Source organism: Coregonus clupeaformis, chromosome 30 (assembly GCF_020615455.1).
Source record: "Coregonus clupeaformis isolate EN_2021a chromosome 30, ASM2061545v1, whole genome shotgun sequence".
In the NCBI taxonomy this organism is placed as follows: Eukaryota; Metazoa; Chordata; class Actinopteri; order Salmoniformes; family Salmonidae; genus Coregonus; species Coregonus clupeaformis.
This window is the reverse complement of record NC_059221.1, coordinates 39,759,993-39,783,550: the sequence shown is the minus strand read 5'-3', so window position 1 is coordinate 39,783,550 and position 23,558 is coordinate 39,759,993. Positions and strand designations below refer to the sequence as shown.

Below are 23,558 nucleotides of genomic sequence, written 5' to 3'. Positions count from 1 at the left end.
ACACACACACATAATGACATATGGTGCACACAACTTCCTTCTCAATTTCGGATCCAACTCCCACTGACGTCCTTGTGTGCCGGCAAATTGCCACTCACCCCCTCCCTCCCTCCCTCCCATTCACTCTTTCTGAAAGTCATCTGCTCCCTAAGCAGTAAGCAACATCTCGGCCCGCTCACCGAAATGAGAGCATACAAATGATTTGTGGCACGGCCGTCCCGATGGCGCCAGCCGATGGCAGCCGAGGGGGGTTGGGGAGAAGAGGGAGATAATGTTACTTTCACCTTGTGTTTCTGCACCAGCCCATGATGATCATTTCCCCCATTTTCACAGCAAATTTGTTTCGGCGTCGGCATGTCCCCCAATGCTGTGATTGTGCAGAGAGAAAGTGAGAGATGGAGAATGGGATGGAGAGAGAGAGAGGGGGGAAGGGGATGGAGAAAGAGAGAGAGAGAGAGAGAGAGAGAGAGAGAGAGAGAGAGAGAGAGAGAGAGAGAGAGAGAGAGAGCAGAGAGAGAGAGAGAGAGAGAGAGGGGGGAGGGGAGATGGAGAGAGAGAGAGTGAGTGAGTGAGTGAGTGAGTGAGTGAGTGAGTGAGTGAGTGAGTGAGTGAGTGAGTGAGAGAGAGAGAGAGAGAGAGAGAGAGAGAGAGAGAGAGAGAGAGAGAGAGAGAGAGAGAGAGAGAGAGAGAGAGAGAGAGGGAAGAGAGAGAGAGAGAGAGAGAGAGAGAGAGAGAGGGGGAAGGGGATGAGAGAGAGGTAGAGGGGGAAGGGGATGGAGAGAGAGAGAGGGGGAAGGGGATGGAGAGAGAGAGAGGGGGAAGGGGATGGAGAGAGAGGTAGAGGGGGAAGGGGATGGAGAGAGAGAGAGGGGGAAGGGGATGGAGAGAGAGGTAGAGAAAGAGCACGGTGACCTTTTTCTGATCCAATCTCACTGATGAATCCTAATGAAGGATTTAATAAAATCACATTTTACAATCTGCCTCTGCATCAAAGCGTGCAATCCAATTCAAAACAGTCCCATCTACATTTCCAATATCATATCGCCCCCCTCACCCCCCCCCCCCCCACCCCGCAAAATAAACAAGTGGCTGTATCAGGCGGAGGTTCTCAAAATTGGCCTGACTGGATAGAGAGCGCCTGGCCCATTTGTTCCAGCTGCAGCCTAATGTCACAACTCGTCACATTCATTTGGCCTTTAATGAGTGTGCAGTCAACAAGCTGCATACACGAGTAGAACATGCGCGCGCACACACACACACACACACACACACAGACCTTGACTTAAAGGTTACCTGTACTACATGTTTTACAGGTGATAGTGACAGGCGATAGTGACAGGCGATAGTGACAGGTGATAGTGATAAGCGGTAGTGACAGGTGATAGTGACAGGCGATAGTGACAGGTGATAGTGACAGGCGATAGTGATAAGCGGTAGTGACAGGTGATAGTGACAGGCGATAGTGACAGGCGATAGTGACAGGCGATAGTGACAGGTGATTCATTCCATCTACATCAACTTTGTACACTACTTAACCTGGCCATAACATAACACATATTTACCTGTTTCAAAATTGAACAACATTAACATTAAGTCCATATGAAGACTCAAATGCGCATGTTTTCTCATCAATACACAGGTCAAATGTGGATATCTGATCTGCATGTTCACTGATTTAGCTAATCCTTGGTCAGACGAATATCCATATGATATAAGTAGATGAGGAGGTTTAAATATATCGTAAGTAGATGAGAAGGTTTAAATATATCATTGGTAGAGTCAGTTAAGCCAGAAGAGAAGGCTGAATGCAGCGTTGTGAAGACCTAAAAGTCCTGTTTGTTTGTAATATCCCTACTCTTCACAGATGAACTCGAACACGTTAACTACACTGCGACGGGACATCTGAACTCAAACACGTTAACTACACTGCAACGGGGACATCTGAACTCAAACACGTTAACTACACTGCAACGGGGACATCTGAACTCAAACGCGTTAACTACACTGCGACGGGGACATCTGAACTCAAACGCGTTAACTACACTGCAACAGGGACACCTGCTGGTGAAAGAGTACATGGCAACAGAGCACATGGCAACCAGCAAATAAAATCCCAATAATATTTGAAGGCATTATATTTTCAAGCACACTCTCAAGCAACCATGAATCTTAGACAAATTGATTAGTATAAAAGTGTACCTTGTCCTCATTTACACATTGAATATGTGGAAAGAAAAATGAGTAGTGTATGTTTACAGTAATAATATATAAAACAACAAACCAAAAGAAATGACTACAGATCATTTTATATAGTTGAACTCAAATTCATAGACGAAGCTATGGATGCAAGGACTGACCATCCATGATATCGACGTTATAGTTTTACCCTTGTTTTGAGGCGATACAGTGTTTTGTTGAAATTTACAATGTTTTTCAAACATTGAAGCTTATATTTTGGGGTATGATGAGGTTTGACAGTTGAACTAAGCTCATGAGGCATTTATAAGTTAAATTCTTCAAGAATCAATGGGTAATATACTATATCATTAATTTATATGTCCACAAATTGATGTAGCAACCTGCAGACTGCCCCTTTAAGATGGTTTGCGTTTCAAGATTTGCATAATAGCACATTTCTCTCCATTCAACATCACTGTATTCTGCACTCTGGAAGTTATTTCCACTATCCATATTGTATAGATCCAAGGTTGCTTTGAGAAAAAGAGCCATTGATTGGAAAGCCAGACTGCTGTAACTGAATGGCTGTCATTTTTCACTGATTATATTTCAATTGTATTTACTTAGGCCCATATCAACTACATGTGTAAGTGAGAATGTTTGTGCCAGCATAACAATCAACATGAACCCGAGTGTATGTTGAGGTGTGTGTCTGTGTGTGTGCGTGCGTACGTACGTGTGTGTGTGTGTGTGCGTGCGTACGTGTGTGATTGTGTGATAGTGTGTGCTCCATGACTGTGAGTGTCTATGCATCCACAGAAGAGTTGATCAGAGTGTGGAATGACAGCTGTGCTACAAATCAGAGCCCATTTACTAGTGACAGAGTCATTACAGCCTGCTCATCTCATAAAGCACAATGCACATGGTCAAATACCAGCCTCCATTCACTCTCATAGCTCAGTCTGCTGGGCACACACACACACACACACACAAACACACACACACACACACACACACACACACACAAAGCTAAACCGAGTATATCAATGGGATGGGGGTTGGGAGTCTGTGTGTGTGTGTGTGTGTGTGTGTGTGAGAGAGAGAGGTGGGGGTTATGTTTATGTATGAGTGTGTGTCAGTGTGTGTCAGTGTGCCTGTTTGCATGCAGTTGCATGACAAGTAGTGTGCAAACCATAGCAGTAACAATGGATATTTTCTAAAAGCAGAGAAGCGGTAAATATTGTCACGCCTTGAGTCATTTATAGTTTACGATAAGTGCAAACCACAAAAACACACTGCTTTCCCCTTCGTGACACTTCAACTAAGGCTTCTCATCTCAATCCACCACTCCCCTTCGTGACACTTCAACTAAGGCTTCTCATCCCAATCCACCACTCCTGTCCTCCTCCTCTCAGTCCTCACAGTACGTAGTGATAGGGGACAACATACAGTGGGGGAAAAAAGTATTTAGTCAGCCACCAATTGTGCAAGTTCTCCCACTTAAAAAGATGAGAGAGGCCTGTAATTTTCATCATAGGTACACGTCAACTATGACAGACAAATTGAGAAAATAAAATCCAAAAAATCACATTGTAGGATTTTTAATGAATTTATTTGCAAATTATGGTGGAAAATAAGTATTTGGTCACCTACAAACAAGCAAGATTTCTGGCTCTCACAGACCTGTAACTTCTTCTTTAAGAGGCTCCTCTGTCCTCCACTCATTACCTGTATTAATGGCACCTGTTTGAACTTGTTATCAGTATAAAAGACACCTGTCCACAACCTCAAACAGTCACACTCCAAACTCCACTATGGCCAAGACCAAAGAGCTGTCAAAGGACACCAGAAACAAAATTGTAGACCTGCACCAGGCTGGGAAGACTGAATCTGCAATAGGTAAGCAGCTTGGTTTGAAGAAATCAACTGTGGGAGCAATTATTAGGAAATGGAAGATATACAAGACCACTGATAATCTCCCTCGATCTGGGGCTCCACGCAAGATCTCACCCCGTGGGGTCAAAATGATCACAAGAACGGTGAGCAAAAATCCCAGAACCACACGGGGGGACCTAGTGAATGACCTGCAGAGAGCTGGGACCAAAGTAACAAAGCCTACCATCAGTAACACACTACGCTGCCAGGGACTCAAATCCTGCAGTGCCAGACGTGTCCCCCTGCTTAAGCCAGTACATGTCCAGGCCCGTCTGAAGTTTGCTAGAGTGCATTTGGATGATCCAGAAGAGGATTGGGAGAATGTCATATGGTCAGATGAAACCAAAATAGAACTTTTTGGTAAAAACTCAACTCGTCGTGTTTGGAGGACAAAGAATGCTGAGTTGCATCCAAAGAACACCATACCTACTGTGAAGCATGGGGGTGGAAACATCATGCTTTGGGGCTGTTTTTCTGCAAAGGGACCAGGACGACTGATCCGTGTAAAGGAAAGAATGAATGGGGCCATGTATCGTGAGATTTTGAGTGAAAACCTCCTTCCATCAGCAAGGGCATTGAAGATGAAACGTGGCTGGGTCTTTCAGCATGACAATGATCCCAAACACACCGCCCGGGCAACGAAGGAGTGGCTTCGTAAGAAGCATTTCAAGGTCCTGGAGTGGCCTAGCCAGTCTCCAGATCTCAACCCCATAGAAAATCTTTGGAGGGAGTTGAAAATCCGTGTTGCCCAGCGACAGCCCCAAAACATCACTGCTCTAGAGGAGATCTGCATGGAGGAATGGGCCAAAATACCAGCAACAGTGTGTGAAAACCTTGTGAAGACTTACAGAAAACGTTTGACCTGTGTCATTGCCAACAAAGGGTATACAACAAAGTATTGAGAAACTTTTGTTATTGACCAAATACTTATTTTCCACCATAATTTGCAAATAAATTCATTAAAAATCCTACAATGTGATTTTCTGGAAAAAAATGTATCTCATTTTGTCTGTCATAGTTGACGTGTACCTATGATGAAAATTACAGGCCTCTCTCATCTTTTTAAGTGGGAGAACTTGCACAATTGGTGGCTGACTAAATACTTTTCCCCACTGTAACATGCCGTACACTACAGGGTAAACAACCTTCTATTCTGTCTGTCCTAACCCTGTGTGTCATAATAACCAGGACAGTACATAGAGCACAGCACAGTACCACAGGGGAGCTGAGCCTTGGTCCACTCACACACACACACACACACACACACACACACACACACACACACACACTCTCACTCTCACACACACACACACACAATACACACACACACTCTCTCACACACACACACAAAACACACACACACACTCTCTCACACACACACACACACACACACACAGACACACAGATTTATGCAGCGTGAGAGAGAATGCCATCCAAGGGCACTGAGGTGTGAAGCACCACTCACTGCCCTCATCCTGATCTGGAGTCAGTCAGACACCTAAAGGCACCAATACTGTGAACTCACAGCTGGAGCTGACCTGGATAATTCACCTAGCTATATGTAGCAGTAGTTTTAGGATACCATCCTATCTAAAAAATAAAAAAAAATACCATGTTTTCATCCCAAATGGAAACGGAACAACCAAACACGGGTCAGCGGCACACGACATGTTCTCTCGCTCTAATACCAGTTATCAAATCTAATCAAATCAAATTGTATTGGCCACATGCGCCGAATACAACAGGTGCAGACATTACAGTGAAATGCTTACTTACAGCCCTTAACCAACAGTGCATTTATTTGTAATAAAAAAAGTTAAATAAAACAACAACAAAAAAGTGTTGAGAAAAAAAAGAGCAGAAGTAAAATAAAATAACAGTAGGGAGGCTATATATACAGGGGGGTACCGGTGTTATGACTAGTAGGCAAATGGCCTCTGAGAGGATCCTGTCCTTTAGAGTCATATCTTGAACATAAAAAAATACATTTAAAAAAGTCATTTAGGAGATGCTCTTTTCCAGAGCGACTTACAAGAGCAATTAGGGTTAGGTGCATTGCTCAAGGGCACATTGACAGATTTTTCACCTAGTCGGCTCTGGGATTCAAACTAGCGATCTTTCAATTACTGGCCCAACGCTCCTAACTGCTAGGCTACCTGCCGACCTATACCAGGGTCATACTGTACACATAAAAGGCAATGGCCTTTAGAAGTGATGTTAGAGAATAGGGAAATGGGACAGATGGGTAATTTCCACCCACAGAAGGAATGCTTATACCTGGCATATACATACAAGAAGTTGTCAGTACGTCAATATTATATATACGTTTTTTTTGTTGTTGTTTTTTTACCATATGGGGTCGCAGCTCTTTGCCAGGAGTAGCCTATCACCTTATGATTCTTGTTGTTGGGTATGTTTACAGTACATCAGCACAAGGATCCTACCTTTCTCTGAGAATTCACAGTCCTCCATGACCTTGGCAGAGTCTCTGCATAGCGTTACAGCTGACAGCTTAACCTCTAAGTTCAGACCTCTGACTTGGCTCGGCATCACCGACCGCCTGATGAGAAAACATGCAAAGTCACCCTACCTCTTCGAAAAATAGTATCTTAAATAAAACATCTCAGTCCTATCCCCCCGTCACCCAACAAAGAAACTGCACTTGTCTTTTACTACGAGCACTACATTTGCTTATAACTTCTTTATTGATTGCCGACCGTGATGTGTGGTTGTCTCACCTAGCTATCTTAAGATGAATGCACTAACTGTACGTGGCTCTGGATAAGAGCGTCTGCTAAAGGACTAAAATGTACTGTACTGTTCACAACACCCAGCACTGCCACTAATGTGAGTTCTCCGCTTAACAACAAAGCTTTCACTTTCTCATACCAACAAAATAACTTCTCCTGAAAAGACATCTGACAGTGCCCCCTTCCCCCCAAAAAATACATTACACTGACAGTAAAGTTTGTTGAAGTTTAGCATTAAACAGTAACCGAAGGATGTGTCTGTAAATAGATCAAATAAAGGTAAACTTTTGATAAAAAGCTTACCTCAGCTGCAAAAAGGAGAAAAACATGAAAGTTAACTGTGACTTTTGAAAAATGTTACGTGATTTCCTCACTCTTTCTTAACTGTAAACTATTGCTTACAACATCCAGTGTGGTAGCCGAACAGGACAGAAGAAGATAAAGTTCCTATTTTCTGAAAGAATGCTGTCGGAGTGGTTTTGTTGCTACTTAAGCATTCAGGAAGAAAAAGTCACAATGCTTTCCTTTCAGAGGGGAGCGAGAGAGCAAAACAAGAGGGTCACACAAACCCAAATATGTCTGGGGGCTTTAATGCCACTGAGCATGTCTCCTCGAAAAAAACATACAGAGAATGCACCTCTTTATAGAAGACCAAACACCCCACTTAAACAAATCCCATCCCAAGTCCCAGGGTTGTCCAAAGTCCACCACAACCCTGCCTGAACTACACAATTTCATGTGCAATTTAGGTGAGCGTGTAACAACAGCTGATACTGTATTGTTTTTTTGTCTCTAAACTTCTAAAGAACATTTGAAAGAGCACAACTTGGTTGTGATTCTATTGCATTTATGGAACTTTAAAAGGCCTGATTGGTGTCATTATATTATACATGTAGGCCTAAATATGTTGTCATTATATGGTAAAATGTCACAGCCCTTAAAAAAGAAGTAGCATGAGCAATATGTCCTCATATTCTCCCAAGACCGTTCTAACACATATTCCTGTAACCCTCTAAAGTTCAAACTGACTTAGTGTGGAGCCTCATTCGGCCTCAGGCACCACTAACAGTCCCTCATTTCAGAAACAGAGTTAGCTATTGTCATGTCTTGTGACATTCTTCCCAAATATGTTTTTATTAAGTTAACCCATACCAAAAGGAAAGAGGAAAAGAGATCACAAGACCTGTTTGAGAGAAAAAAAAAGTTTCAGAAACTTTTCAAAAAAGTTAACCCAGTTTATTTACATAGAGAGTAGGCTACTGAGTCAGGCAGAGACACAGTCAAGCAGGAACTTAGTCTGAGAGATACATAAATTACCCAAAACACACATAACAAACACAGTAGTATTTTTGTTTGCAGGCTACATTAGCTACTCTTCTCACTGTGTATGAGAAATAAAAAAGTTATTACAGAAACCATTATACAGTAGGTAGTAAAAATCAAATCTACCTGCATTTTGCCAGTTGAAGCCGTCAGCAGAAGGAAGGAAGAAGTGGAAGACTGCAGTGATTTCCCTTAGCAACCAGACCGAGGAGTCTACCTGACATTTCCATAAGCAAACAGACAGAGGAGTCTACCTGACATTTCCCTTAGCAACCAGACCGAGGAGTCTACCTGACATTCAAATATAAGGTGATGTGGTAAGACCTGTTTACGTGTGCACAATTCTCATTTCCCTACATTTAAATATAAAAGAGCATTGTAAATGACATGTTCTGTGAAAGCCATTGAGTAGCAATATGCTATATTGAAGGCAATGGAATAACAATGGCCTACAATTCTGTGTAACACTAATCTAATTAGACTGCTATGATCTCCATCAAGCAAACTAAAGTGTGTTAAGAACTAAGCTACCCATTGAAGGCTAAATATATCCCAAGCCAAAACAAATCTACAAATTATTTGGAATATCAACAATTTACAGTAAATAGAGTGGCTCAACTGGTTTCTAGAAAGCTCACAGCTACTGACCATCAGTAAATGCCTGCCCTCCTGTGGGAATGAGAACACCATGCAGAACCTGGAAATGGGGAACAAGCACAACAAATTAGTGTTTCTGCTTTGCAATAATCAAAGTCAACGCAACTGATGCTCAGAGTTTCCCCTATATTCATTTAGCAGGGTTGGCCCACTAATGCAAATAATATCATGTAATTTTTTGAAAAAATATATATATATATTTGTGCTGAGACACACTTTTAAATGGATAGTCGTTGGCTCAATGACTGGAAGTCTATGGGAACAGCTAGCATGTCATTATGCTAACGCTAGTAGCAATGCAAACCCCCCTATCTGGCACAGGAACAAAGTCATAAAATCTGTGTTTTTTTTACCCTTGCCACCACTGCTGAAAAGAATCCTAGGGGCAACACTGATGCTGTTTTGTTTCTGTTTGGAAAAATAACACTGTCCCCCCTTACAAAGTAATAACTACGTAACATAAAGTACAATCTCATTAGTGGTAGAACTAGAAGTAATAGCCTTGTATCTCTATCAATTTCACAATCTAACTTCCCAAATCTCACCCCAAAAAATCTGATAAGCATATTTAGAATTGAGCAGAATGAGGCAAGACCTGATGTAATAACTTCAGAGTGAGCTATTTCTGAACTTCATCTACACAGTAGGCCTAGCAGATCGTATAGCCATTAGCCCATAGTAAAACTGTTTACAGGTTATGATACCAAACTGTGTATAGTATGAATGGATGGTAGACCTATGGACAGATTCAGACATGACGTTGTCAAAAAACGTAAAGGTGATAACTGGTGTGTAGGAGAGTAGGCCTCAGTAATAATAACAAAGCCAAATGTTTATGTTTCCCCCCTTCATCTAAACTGTTGCACGTTTAAGCAATAAGGCCCGAGGAGGTGTGGTATATGGCCAATATACCACGGCTAAGGGCTGTTCTTAGGCATGTCTGAATCCGGGCGGCAGGTAGCTTAGTGGTTAAGAGCGTTGTGCCAGTAACCGAAAGGGCGCTGGTTCTAATCCCCGAGCCGACTAGGTGAAAAATCTGCCGATGTGCCCTTGAGCAAGGCACTTAACCCTAATTGCTCTGGATAAGAGCGTCTGCTAAATGACTCAAATGTAAATGTCACAACGCAGAGTCCCTGGATGCAGCCTTTAGCCGTGGTATATTGGCCATATACCACAAACCCCTGAGGTGCCTTATTGCTATAATAAACTGGTTACCAATGTAATTAGAGCAGTAAAAATAAATGTTTTGTCATACCCGTGGTATACGGTCTGATATACCACGGCTGTCAGCCAATAAGCATTCAGGGTTTGAACCAGTTTATAATAAACTGGGTGGTTCGAGCCCTGAATGCTGATTGGCTGAAAGCTGTGGTATGCCATGGGTATGACAAAATATTTATTTTTACTGTTCTAATTACATTGTAACCAGTTTATAATAGCAATAAGGCACCTTGGGGGTTTGTGGTATATGACCAATATGCTACAGCTAAGGGCTATATCCAGGCACTCATGACTAAGAACAGCCCTTAGCCATGGAATATTGGTCATATACCACACCTCCCAGGCCTTATTGCTTAATTATAAGACGATGGAGGACGGGTGTTCAGAGAAGGTTGACTCCCTTTCACTATAGTATTCCTATTGGTAAGTGTCTATTCACCTGTTAAACCCGTCCGCCAATCACACGTCCATGTCAATGTACTCCAAGATGGCGACCTCCATCGTTCTGTATTATACGGTATCGGTAATTGCAACAAAATAACATTATTGACACACGTCAAAACTTTGTTGTTGGTCGCTGAAAAGACAATCCGGTTTGGTATATCGAATCTGAAACGCTGAAATCTTCTCCAATGCTTTGTACATTTGTAGAACTGCGCGCGGTGTTAGACTGAGTGGATTTGCATTATCCGAGCATGGCCACCGACAACATAATTAATTTCTGGAGGAAAAACGCAAAGGTTCCAGGAAGGTATGTTTCAGTTCTCCCTCTCGTTAATGATGAAGAATCTCTCGTGATTCTTAAGATTATAAATGTGTATTCTGATAATGAGTTAACTCTGTATTTTATTGGGCATAATAGCGTTGATTTTGCGTAATTACAGTGTCATTAAAATGTTTATAAAACATATGCATAACCTTGTTTGATAGATAGCTAGTTTATGAAGCCTTTATGCGCAGGTTAGCGTTTTTTGTCATGAATCTTGTTCTGGAGGCAGCTGTGCACACTGGTCACTAGCTGGCACAGCCACAAAGTCATAAAATCGGATTTGAAACCTAACCGTAGCCACACTAATACTTAACCCTAAACTTAAATTGTTTGTTTTCATGAATTTTTACAGTATAGCCAATTTTGACTTTGCAGCTGGCCTAAGGGGAAATCGCTCAGTTCTGCCACCAGGACAAGACTCATGACAATAAACGTACACCTTGTCTTTAGGCAATACGGAAGTGGTGGTCTTTGTTGCACATTGGAGCTCATTATGAGGTAATCTTCATGCCTTTGTCTTGGCTACCGCTATGTCCATACAACATGTCAGGTGGTCTGTAATGGGTGAATGTTGACATGTTGAATACGCAGGAAAGACTGAGAAAAGACTTCAGAAACGTCCCCAATACAGTATTACCAAATAGATTGGCATATGGCGTTTCTTTATGGCTGGGAAAATTTACACAAATTGACACAATGTGTCATATCTCTGGAGGCAGGAGCCAAGGTAATGTGAGTGGTCTATAAGGATTGGGTGTTGTCTTCCGTAAGACTCATCTTTTCAATGTATGTATGGTGGGTGGGTGGTAGCCACAATGCAAACACTAGGGCCTAGAACAGGAAGTAACACTGTTCCTAATCCTGACAGAACAAGTTATGTAATGAGCTCTGATGAGATACCAACCAGACATGATAGGGTATTACCATTGTACATATTAATACAGTGTACTAAAAGGTTACTAGATCGTGTCAAGATCCTACAATATCCTCCTAAGACCCAGCTGATGAGCAACTTTACTACAACATGAGCTATTACTGTGTTAAAGAGGCAATCTGCAGTTTATTACTTTTTTTACTTATACTGTATAGCATTACATTGTATTGCCTCATGGTTAAAATTATAATGTTGATATCATGGATGGTCAGTCCTTGCATCCATAGCGCTGTCTATGAATTTAAGAGTGGTTACATTTCTCCAGCCCCATCCCTCAGCTTTATACCGAAACAGTGGCGGGGAAAGGCTTTGTTCTTGTTTCAACTGCTGATTTCCCCTTTAAAGACCCAGTAACTTGACTAATTTAGTCACCTACAACGTAGTCCAGATAACATTAGGCTATTTCCTCTCCACCGAGCTTGGTTCACGTCAGAACACAAAGGGAGACAGACACACAGGGGGCCTTTGGACTGTGTTGCAGGTCACAGCTCTTGTAGCGTCATCAGATCGGTGGTGAGTGCTCAACACGCGTGCCTCCGCTGAACAGGATACTCTCCATGGGGTGGCAGTAAGGCTGTCGTCTCACTCGCCCTGGCAAGCGGTTCACAGAATGTGTTTAAAGCTATACGCCTACTTAACTAACAACCGTTTTCCAAAACCAAAACCAAATATCTTAGGGGTGAGATAGGAATGAAATGAAGTCCTCTGTCTGCCCATAATGGTTGCTCTGGAGACTCTATGCTTTATGAACCTGTAGAATCCACTGTAATGGCCGACATTGTCAATGAAACATGAAAAGAGGCCTCAATGAGCCCACATGCTCCCAGTGACGCACCAGGTAGGCTACTGCTCTTTGTCTTCTACAGTATACAGCCAGTTTATGGAGCGCAGCATCCTCCACTCGACCCCAGAATACACCGCACGTAAGTGCTCCGCATAGCCAATCTGCATGCAGCCCACAGGGATTATTTTTCACCCTTCATTCAACATTGATTTTTGTATGCTTACTTTAGATCGTAGATGTTCGTGTCTTGTCTATATTGCCAAGCCCTTGAACATGTGTGGTATTGTTGGTTTGATTGTTCCACGTCTTTCTTCTTTCACTATTATTTTATTGGACTTTGGGCCAGCTGTTCCTTTTTATATTGTATGTTGCCAATGTATCATCTTGTCTTTACCATGAGAGTGCTGTAGCTAGTCAATGGTATCTTCTTTGTATCAGTGACACGTAGATTACATTTTTTTTCCCAATTTTCTCTCTGCAGGTTTCCTAAAGACACTCCTAAGGGAAACAATCTCAAGTCTAAAAAGGCGTCTAGTTTCCACGAATTTGCCCGTAGCACCAACGATGCCTGGGACATTGATGAGGAGGAGGATGAGGACTTCTTAGCTCCCATTCACCCTTCATCTCTCCCGCCCACCCTGCACTCCCCGCACCAGGTGCCTCCTCTTCCTTCACAACAACCCAGTGACACCACCAGGGAGCTAGACACAGGGCCAGGGCCTGCAGACCAGCTGGCTCCCCCAACAGCAGAGGTCTGTCTTCAGCAGGAGGAGAACACAGACTGTGGACAGATCAATGGCAGAGTGGTGGTGAAGTCCAGCAGTGAGGCCCTGCTCAATACCAATACAGGTAATGTGGACACTGGACACTAACGACAGGGGTGGGGTGGATTTTAGGGAACATGTCTTTGCATTTAGTGTTAATATCCCATGTGGATGTATTAAAGATATTGCTCATTATCAACTCAAAACTGCCTGATATTGTTGATAATCTGCTCTCTGCGATTTGTTCCATGATCCTTCACTCTGGGTCAGTTTCCTCCACAGTGCGCTCCACCCTGCAGAAGCAACAGTCTCTCCCAGTTCGTCCTATCATCCCGTTAGTCGCCAGAATCTCTGACCAAAACTCCTCGGGGGCCCCAATCATGACAGTGCGAGACAAGAGCCGATTGGACAAATTCAAATACCTTCTGTCCTGTCCTAACACCGACCTCGGTGAGAATAAACACCACCTTATAGATTGAAATAGCTAATACAAGAAGGCCAATGTTGTGTTTACAATGTATGTATTGTCATTCTATCTCCTGGGCCTTGTGATTCACAGAGGCGCTCCGGAAGCACAGCTGGTCAGGCATTCCACGAGAAGTGAGGCCCATCACATGGAGGCTCCTCTCTGTAAGTACCATGATGACCTTTGACTAGGCTGGAGATCACACACAAAGAGTATGACGATAGACACTGAGTGTACAAAACATTAAGAACACCCCCCCCTCCACCCACCTTTTGCCCTCAGAACAGCCTCAATTTGTCAGGGCATGGACTCTACAAGGTGTCGAAAGCATTCCACAGCGATGCTGGCCCATGTTGACTCCAATGCTTCACACAGTTGTGTCAAGTTGGCTGGATGTCCTTTGGGTGGTGGACCATTTTTGATACACACGGGAAACTGTTGAGCGTAAAAAACCCAGCAGCGTTGCAGTTCTTGACACAAACCGGTGCGCCTGGCACCTACTACCATACCCAAAGGCAGTTCACTTTTCTCTTGCCCATTCACCCTCTGAATGGCACACATACACAATCCATGTCTCAATTGTCTCAAGGCTTAAAAATCATTATTTAACCTGTCTCCTCCCCTTCATCTACACTGATTGAAGTGGATTTAAAACATAATTAATGGATCATAGCTTTCACCTGGTCAGTCTATGCCATGGAAAGAGAGTTCTTAATGTTTCGTACACTCACTGTATTTATATATGACAACTGCAACACACGTTGGTGATATGATCAACATAATCTTGACTGTAGGGTTGACCCTTGACCCTTGGCATATATCACTCTTCTACCCTGCTGTTCCGCTACAGTATCCTCTTTTCTTTACATTGTCGTCCTCTCTGTCATGGCAGGGTTACCTCCCAGCCAACATGGAGCGCAGAGATCTGGTGCTGATGAGGAAGAGAGATGAGTACTTTGGCTTCATTGAACAGTATTACCACTCCAGGACAGACGAGACTTACAAAGACACATATAGACAGGTAATACATGAGTCACCAACGCAATAAATCCTAACAACCAATGCTACCCACTCTGGTGAGTCAGTGTTTTAAGTAGACCTGCCTACTGTAGTGAATCAGTGTTTAAGTAGCCCTGCCTACTGTAGTGAATCAGTGTTTAAGTAGCCCTGCCTACTGTAGTGAGTCAGTGTTTAAGTAGCACATGTCTATTGTAGTGAGTCAGTGTTTTAAGTAGCCCTGCCTATTGTAGTGAGTCAGTGTTTAAGTAGCACATGTCTATTGTAGTGAGTCAGTGATTAAGTAGCACATGTCTATTGTAGTGAGTCAGTGATTAAGTAGCCCTGCCTACTGTAGTGAGTCGGTGATTAAGTAGCCCTGCCTATTGTAGTGAGTCAGTGTTTAAGTAGCTTATGCTTTGTTTCCACAGATCCACATTGATATTCCGAGGACAAACCCGCTAATTCCACTCTTCCAGCAGCCCACGGTGCAAGAGGTGAGCTTCTCTCTCAGCTCTTCATACTAGTTGCCTGGCTTGGATGGACAGTCGCCAATTCCACTTTTTGATATTCTGGAGAGGAGTTTTGTTAACATGTAATATACATGGCATATCACTTTGGATTGAATTCTGTTCTGTCTGTGCCTTCATGTGTTCATTAGGTGTTTGAACGGATCCTCTTCATCTGGGCTATCCGCCATCCAGCCAGTGGCTATGTCCAGGGAATCAACGACTTGGTCACTCCATTCTTTGTGGTCTTCCTCTCCGAATTTGTGGGTAGGTTGGCTGGAGGATAATGTGTGGGTAGGTTGGCTGGAGGATAATGTGTGGGTAGGTTGGCTGGAGGATAATGTGTGGGTAGGTTGGCTGGAGGATAATGTGTGGGTAGGTTGGCTGGAGGATAATGTGTGGGTAGGTTGGCTGGAGGATAATGTTTGGGTAGGTTGGCTGGAGGATAATGTGTGGGTAGGTTGGCTGGAGGATAATGTGTGGGTAGGTTGGCTGGAGGATAATGTGTGGGTAGGTTGGCTGGAGGATAATGTGTGGGTAGGTTGGCTGGAGGATAATGTTTGGGTAGGTTGGCTGGAAGATAATGTTTGGGTAGGTTGGCTGGAGGATAATGTTTGGGTAGGTTGGCTGGAGGATAATGTTTGGGTAGGTTGGCTGGAGGATAATGTGTGTGTGTGTCAGAGGAGGCTGGTGGGAGGAGCTACAGATGTAGGATCTTAATTTGAGCCAGTTTGCTACAGCAGGAAAATAATTCTGCAGCAACAGGAAATGGGAATTATTATGTGGATTATAATTAATGGGCTTTTTTTGTAGGGGTTGAAAAATTTTTTGTTAGGGCAAATTAGGTCTGACATTTTAAAGTGGAAATTACAAACTTTAGAAGCCATTTTAAACCTCGAATAAACTACAAGTTTGCATTTCCTCCTGTGCAGTAAACAATTCTCAGCAACAAAAGTGATCAAATTAAGATCCTACATCTGTAGAGGAGGACGGGCTCATTGTAATGGCTGGAATGGAATGGTATCAAACCCATGGAAACCACGTTTGACTTTGTTTCATTTATTCCATTCCAGCCATTACACTGAGCCTGTCCTCCTATAGCTCCTCCAACCAGCCTCCTCTGGTGTCTGTGTCATAGATTTCTGTCCAACCAGATGAGGCTTGTCCATATGAAAGGAAAATGTCCTCTGAATCCTCTGACAGGGTGTCCAATAATCTTGTCTTATATTACATGCAGAAGGATTAATATACACTACCGTTCAAAAGTTTGGGGTCACTTAGAAATGTCCTTGTTTTCCATGAAAACACACATGAAATGAGTTTGAATAGGAAATATAGCAAAATGCATAGGAAATGTAGTCATTGACAAGGTTAGAAATAATGATTTTTAATATTAATGATGTCCTTCAAACTTTGTCAAAGAATCCTCCATTTGCAGCGATTACAGTCTTGCAGACCTTTGGCATTCTAGTTGTCAATTTGTTGAGGTAATCTGAAGAGATTTCACCCCATGCTTCCTGGAGCACCTCCCACAAGTTGGATTGGCTTGATGGGCATTTCTTACGTACCATACGGTCAAGCTGCTCACACAATAGCTCAATAGGGTTGAGATCCGGTGACTGTGCTGGCCACTCCATTATAGACAGAATACCAGCTGACTGCTTCTTCCCTAAATAGTTATTGCATAGTTTGGAGCTGTGCTTTGGGTCATTGTCCTGTTGTAGGAGCGCCGTTCATAAGGGTATGGCATGGCATTGCAAAATGGAGTGATAGCCTTCCTTCTTCAAGATCCCTTTTACCCTGTACAAATCTCCCACTTTACCACTACCAAAGCACCCCCAGACCATCACATTGCCTCCACCATGCTTGATAGATGGCATCAAGCACTCCTCCAGCATCTTTTCATTTGGTCTGCGTCTCACAAATGTTCTTCTTTGTGATCCGAACACCTCAAACTTCGATTCATCTGTCCATAACACTTTTTTCCAATCTTCCTCTGTCCAGTGTCTGTTCTTTTGCCCATCTTAATCTTTTATTTTTATTGGCCAGTCTGAGATATGGCTTTTTCTTTGCAACTCTGCCTAGAAGGTCAGCATCCCGGAGTCGCCTCTTCACTGTTGATGTTGAGACTGGTGTTTTGCGGGTACTATTTAATGAAGCTGCCAGTTGAGGACCTGTGAGGCGTTTCTCAAACTAGTCACTAATGTATTTGTCCTTTTGCTCAGTTGTGCACTGGGGCCTCCCACTCCTCTTTCTATTCTGGTTAGAGCCAGTTTGCACTGTTTTGTGAAGGGAGTAGTACACAGCGTTGTACGAGATCTTCAGTTTCTTGGCAATTTCTCGCATGGAATAGCCTTCATTTCTCAGAACAAGAATAGACTGACGAGTTTCAGAAGAAAGTTATTTGTTTCTGGCCATTTTGAGCCTGTAATCGAACCCACAATTGCTGATGCTCCAGATACTCAACTAGTCTCAAGAAGGCCAGTTTTATTGCTTCTTTAATCAGTACAACAGTTTTCAGCTGTGCTAACATAATTGCAAAAGGGTTTTCTAATGATCAATTAGCCTTTAAAAATAATAAACTTGGATTAGCAAACACAACGTGCCATTGGAACACAGGACTGATGGTTGCTGATAATGGGCCTCTGTACGCCCATGTAGATATTACATTAAAAATCAGCCGTTTCCAGCTACAATAGCCATTTACAACATTAACAATGTCTACACTGTATTTCTGATCAATTTTATGTTATTTTAATGGACAAAAAATTTGCTTTTCTTTCGAAAACAAGGACATTTCTAAGTGACCCCTAACTTTTGAACGGTAGTGTACATGCATTCATTTTTCCTGTCTGGTTATTTGTCAGCATTACAAACCGGCAAGTCTGCTTCCCTTAGTGCAAATGTCAAACAATTTTTTTAAAATGTTTTATCAAACCACCCACGGGCCGAATTTAATCAGGTTTGCGTAATACTTTATTTATTTAATTTTTTTCTCCTGGGAAAACAATCTCAATCGACATTGAAATGACTGAAACCAAATGGAAACTGTGTAGAAATAATGGACCTACATGTACAGTCTCTTCACTCTGTCCAGCTTGCTAACAGTGATCGAAACGAAAGCTAGGCAGTCAGGGAGCATCGAAAATGCTCGTAAGTGCGGCCCTCAGGACCTCGGTGAAGACCGAATACGGCCCGCAGGGAAAATGAGTGACACCCCTGCCTTAGTGAACTGGAAGGAGGGTTGTGTTTCGCTGACTGCGCACTGATCGTTTGGGTTTACATCCACAGAGGAGGATGTGGAGAATTTTGACGTAGCGTCCCTGCCTCTTGACACCCAGAGGAACATTGAGGCAGACAGCTTCTGGTGCATGACCAAGCTGCTGGATGGAATACAGGTTGGTATTGTTATTCAGTTATTTTCTCCATCTGCTCCGATGGTCTTCATTCTGTCACTGTTGTCTCCAGCAGCCCCCCCTACAATCACAAATCAAATCCTCCTCATGATGTGTCGTTAATATTAGTGTTGTTGCATCTTTGCAGGACAACTACACCTTTGCTCAGCCAGGGATTCAGAACAAAGTGAAAGCTTTGGAAGAATTGGTTAGCAGAATCGATGGTGAGATATGATCTCCTCATGTTGTTACAGTATCCGAGGTAAGACCTTACCTCAAGACACCCTTTTAATTAATATGAAAATAGATATCCATTATTTCAGATGGCCTCAGTGTCAGTTTTCATCTCTCTTGTCTTTTCTCTACTCACTGTGTGGCTGCGTCCTTTTTGTCTCAGAGGACATACACAACTACTTTAAGAGGTATGAGGTGGAGTACCTGCAGTTTGCTTTCCGCTGGATGAACAACCTGCTGATGAGAGAACTGCCTCTGCGCTGCACCATCCGCCTCTGGGACACCTATCAGGTCACACACAAACACATAGATATTTGCATTAAAACCTTTGTGTTTTCGATCTGAATGTTTGTGTGATTTAGAGATGATGTATGTGTTCTTCACGTGCTCACCTGTCATGTATCCCTGCAGGCTGAGCAAGAGGGCTTCTCCCACTTCCACCTGTACGTCTGTGCTGCTTTCCTGATCGAGTGGCGCAAAGAGATCCTCTCAATGGTCGATTTTCAGGTACAATTAATTCTATCCTTTCTTTGATTTGTTTGAGTGAACAGTACTCGAGTACTCTGTATTTGGAAATGTGCTACTTTCTTTGTATGACCTGACCCCTCCAGTGAAAAGCTCTCATTAAAAACAAATCTGCATATTTCAGTGTTCATGACACTGCAGATTGTGACTGAGGCCCACGAGGGATTATTCACACACTTCCACCCATCCAGTTCCAAAATGGTGTTCATGTCATAAAATCTGCCTTTCCAGGGTCTTCTCATGTTACTCCAAAACCTTCCCACAATCCACTGGGGGAACGAGGAAGTGGGCCTTCTCCTGGCTGAAGCATACAGACTCAAGTACATGTTTGCTGATGCGCCCAATCACTACAAGAGATAGGCCTCTATGCAACGTTGTAAAACTGATTCTGATATACTGTTAGGAGGAATGTAGGGGTTTATTTCCCTCTCTGATATGACTGACAGACATAGAGCTTGCACACAGGTACAGAATAATTCACTCAAAATGGGAACCCTGAACCCTATTTCTACAATATTTTTCTTGTTAAGACTTTGTATTGCCAAGTTTCATTCCACTGAAACTGCAGCGTATTATCTCAGAGCCACTGGCTTCGACATCTTAATAGTAGTCTGTTACAATTCATCGAGAAGGGTCTGGTCATAAAACACAGCTAACCCTTTAACCTAACTCCTAAACTTAACCATAACCTTATGTGAGTTCTGGTATTGGAACTCTATACTGTTCTGGTATTGGAACTCTATACTGTTCTGGTATTGGAACTCTATACTGTTCTGGTATTGGAACTCTATACTGTTCTGGTATTGGAACTCTATACTGTTCTGGTATTGGAACTCTATACTGTTCTGGTATTGGAACTCTATACTGTTCTGGTATTGGAACTCTATACTGTTCTGGTATTGGAACTCTATACTGTTCTGGTATTGGAACTCTATACTGTACTACATAAATTAATGGTATTTTAATCTGGAGGGGATAAATACTTGGCCATGGCCTTTTAAATTCAAATTCATACTGGCATTAATCAGCATTGAATGTCTCAGAAGTTTTAACATACACTGGAAAGCACTCTGAATGGATGATTAATGTTTACGTGATCATCGTTCAAGTTTCAGAGCGAATATATTTGAGTTATGTTGTTTATCCTTTTTATCTAACAGAGTTCTGTGGTAAAGCTAGCCCACATATTTTACTGCTTATTTCCCCCCATATGTTCTCTTCATGGATATATAGAGTCCACTAAAAGGCCAGTCTGAATATCTACTGAAGAAATGGTACAATGTAGTACAACATGGTACAGGATGTGCCACAGCTGTTACTAATAGCCACTCTGTATACCAGGAATAGGTACTCTATTTCAGGGCTTATCTATAGTGGTGCCATATTGAATCCCAAGGCCTCAATGAGAATAGGATGAGAATGGGGACCTTCTATTTTTTTGATGGTGTATTATTGTGAAGTTTCCCCCCTTCTTTAAGTTTGCACTTGTGCAGTTAATCTGGATCTAGGTTAACGTTTATCTCAACTGATTACTAGCTATTTTGCTTTGTAATTCTCAAGCTTAATTTTCACATTCAGATTAGTCACACTTTCTTTTTAGATTATTTAAAACTGTGGCACATATGAAAGTTACTAAATTGGTCCAAAATGAAGTTGTAATTTGCAACTGATGAGACTTGTTTACCCTTCAAGTAGTGTACATCTAAAGGTATCTGACACTTTACCAAATGTATATTTTGTATGTTTGCGGTGTCCATAACATGCGCTGAAGATTTTGCTTAGTCTATTTCCTCTTTCTGAAGAAATATACAAAGCAGCCAGTGCAATCTAAATCAACAGTCTGCAGCACAATGTAACAACCATCCAGGAAGTTATTCAAATAATAGAGAAAATGCCTGAAGAATTGTTGTACTTCCCTGTCTGTTGTTTGCAACATCATCTAGTCTTATTCAGTATGGTTAACTTAAACAGTTGTCTGTAAACTTTAATAGTATAGAAGTGAAAATTGTGTATATTAAGAATTCAAATGTTAAGATTAGTTTTTCAGTAAATGAATGTGTTTTGCCTTGCCTCTGAGGGTTGTCTCCTGATGTTGATATTCAAAGGCAACTTTTAGGAGCCCTCCCGAGTCCCTATACAGTTACTTGGTCTATTGGAAACTGTGACATCAACACAGCTGTATTTCAAGTCTGTAATGATGCCTTTGTTATAAGCATTTGTAATGCACTTTGACTAAGCATAGAAAGCTGAAATGTTATCATTTGCCCTGTTTTGTTTGTACATCATTTGTGTTTCAATTTAAATATTGGGGTAATGTAGTATCCTACCTGCTGTCATCTCAGGTGACGTAAAGCAGGAATAGTAATTACATTTAAGCAATGGAGTGTGAATATTGATGTTATTTCACCAACCTTCATAACCATTTCTCTGCTATGGTACGAAAGATTTGCCAATCATTCATTTAGATTTCACAATTCTTGTATTGGCATTGAGGTTCAGTTTGTGAAATTGACATGTGGATATGGCATTGAACAATATGGAGTAAATTTGTTTTGTCAGGTTTTAGTGACCCAATGACAACCTATCTTTTTGTTAACTGAAGTTCAGTTTTTCAATAATCAGTGCTAGGACAGTGCACCCGGTGGTATTGGACCTGTAATGATATGAATTACCTTCATGATACTGAGGAAACTGAAGTGCCATAACTTCCGTACCAGTATTATTCTCATATTGGTTTTCAAGAACACCATGTCGTTCAATTAGGATTTTTCTGCAATTTAATCATCTAATTGAATCATTCTACTTTTGATTTCTGCTTGTTCCAGGTGCACATTTTACCATGTCTTCTCAATTCAGTTCTCAATTCAGTGTTTTTGTAGAACAAATTCAGACGTCTGTTCTTAGTTGGCATTTGCAAATATATAATGATTTGTTTGTGTATTTGAATATTTGCCTTTCAGCCTTAAAGTAAACTCTCCTCTGTCCTCATTTGCTTATTTGCTCTAAAAAATGTATGACTGTATAATTTCAATTTAATTATACGATTGTATTATTCACTCCATGCCCTGTGTTGTTTTATGGTCATTCAAAGGTTCACTGCATTTTGGTTTTAAAAACAGGATATACAGTAACAGCACTATGAAACCTGAATTCATTGTCTAAATTCATTTACAATCATTCATTTTATTTTCCTTATCTTCAATGCCAAACTATCCGGCCAATAATGTTTTCATTCAGTTCAATGCTTCTGTAGTCAATACTGGTTTTAACCTTAAATGGAGGAAATATTACAGTAATCTGCTGTATATAAATGCTTTGTTTATATTAAACGATTGCTACCCTTTGTTTTGACTGAGTCATGGTGTTGTGCATAAGGGGGGTTAGTGGGAGAGGATGCATACCTCACCTCATTGAAATACACGTGATAAACTCAGATGGATGGAGGCAAGTGGCCAGATTATTTTTTGCATTAAATGCCCACATTGATTTCCACACACAGATCAGAGTTCATTTGAATTTTCATGCTAAATCGGATCCCTTACACTTTGAAACATTTTGAATGTCCATGCTAAATCAGGTGTTTTTATATGCTCCTCTCTGGATAAATCCAATATTTTACTTTCCACTTCATTCTCTAATCATAAACCATGGTGTTCATCTCTACGGTTATCACCAACTTTCGTGAAATAATTTGTGTTCGCGAATGACTCGTTGTCCGAAAAGGAAGTACCAGAATGCAATGTTTTGTAGTCCTTCCAAAGCTCAAAGTACACAAACAACTTGGCTTCACTTTGGAACACATGGCTACGGTGCTGCAGGGAATGAAAACAACGTTTAGGTAGCCAAGTATTTATCTTTTATAAATTGCTTCCATTAACTTGTTGGAAACTGATGTTTCGCCAGTATTCAAATTTGTTTGGCAAAAAAAGGTAGGCTAATTTCGTTGCATGAGTAGCACGTTTAACAGTCTTGTCTTGTTTAGCTAGCTAGCCTAGCCGACTAAACTCCACAATTTACGATGGAGTTGAGACGCTACTAGTGTGGGCGGACTGGAGCTCCGACGTCACAAAATGTTTTTATAAAAAACGACTGATTTCAGCACCTAAAGAATAGCCCGC

At 41.9% G+C, this 23,558-nt stretch overlaps 1 protein-coding gene across 4 annotated transcripts; it reads left to right on the top strand.

The window, feature by feature from the left end:
* The first annotated feature begins 10,513 nt into the window (after positions 1-10,513).
* On the top strand, positions 10,514-22,783 carry LOC121546115 (TBC1 domain family member 22B-like). 4 transcript variants are annotated; one of them, XM_041857142.1, is made up of 13 exons: positions 10,514-10,815; positions 12,634-12,690; positions 13,033-13,400; positions 13,586-13,765; positions 13,875-13,945; positions 14,674-14,802; positions 15,209-15,274; positions 15,439-15,553; positions 18,578-18,684; positions 18,830-18,905; positions 19,079-19,206; positions 19,327-19,422; positions 19,672-22,783. In XM_041857142.1, exons 1-13 carry the CDS (start codon positions 10,760-10,762, stop codon positions 19,798-19,800), a joined length of 1,578 nt encoding a protein of 525 aa, XP_041713076.1. In that variant the 5' UTR covers positions 10,514-10,759; the 3' UTR covers positions 19,801-22,783. The 4 variants fall into 4 exon arrangements, with proteins under 4 accessions (XP_041713076.1, XP_041713079.1, XP_041713078.1 ...); XM_041857145.1 differs by lacking the exon at positions 12,634-12,690; XM_041857144.2 differs by lacking the exon at positions 10,514-10,815 and having other exon boundaries at positions 10,824-12,690; positions 13,598-13,765.
* Positions 22,784-23,558: the final 775 nt, after the last annotated feature.

Coding starts and splice junctions, on each gene's coding strand:
- LOC121546115 (XM_041857141.2), top strand. CDS start 12,575: ATGAGCCCACATGCTCCCAGTGACGCACCAGGTAGGCTACTGCTCTTT. Junction 12,691..13,032: donor GACCCCAGAATACACCGCAC/GTAAGTGCTCCG, acceptor TTCTCTCTGCAG/GTTTCCTAAAGACACTCCTA. Junction 19,423..19,671: donor TCTCAATGGTCGATTTTCAG/GTACAATTAATT, acceptor CTGCCTTTCCAG/GGTCTTCTCATGTTACTCCA.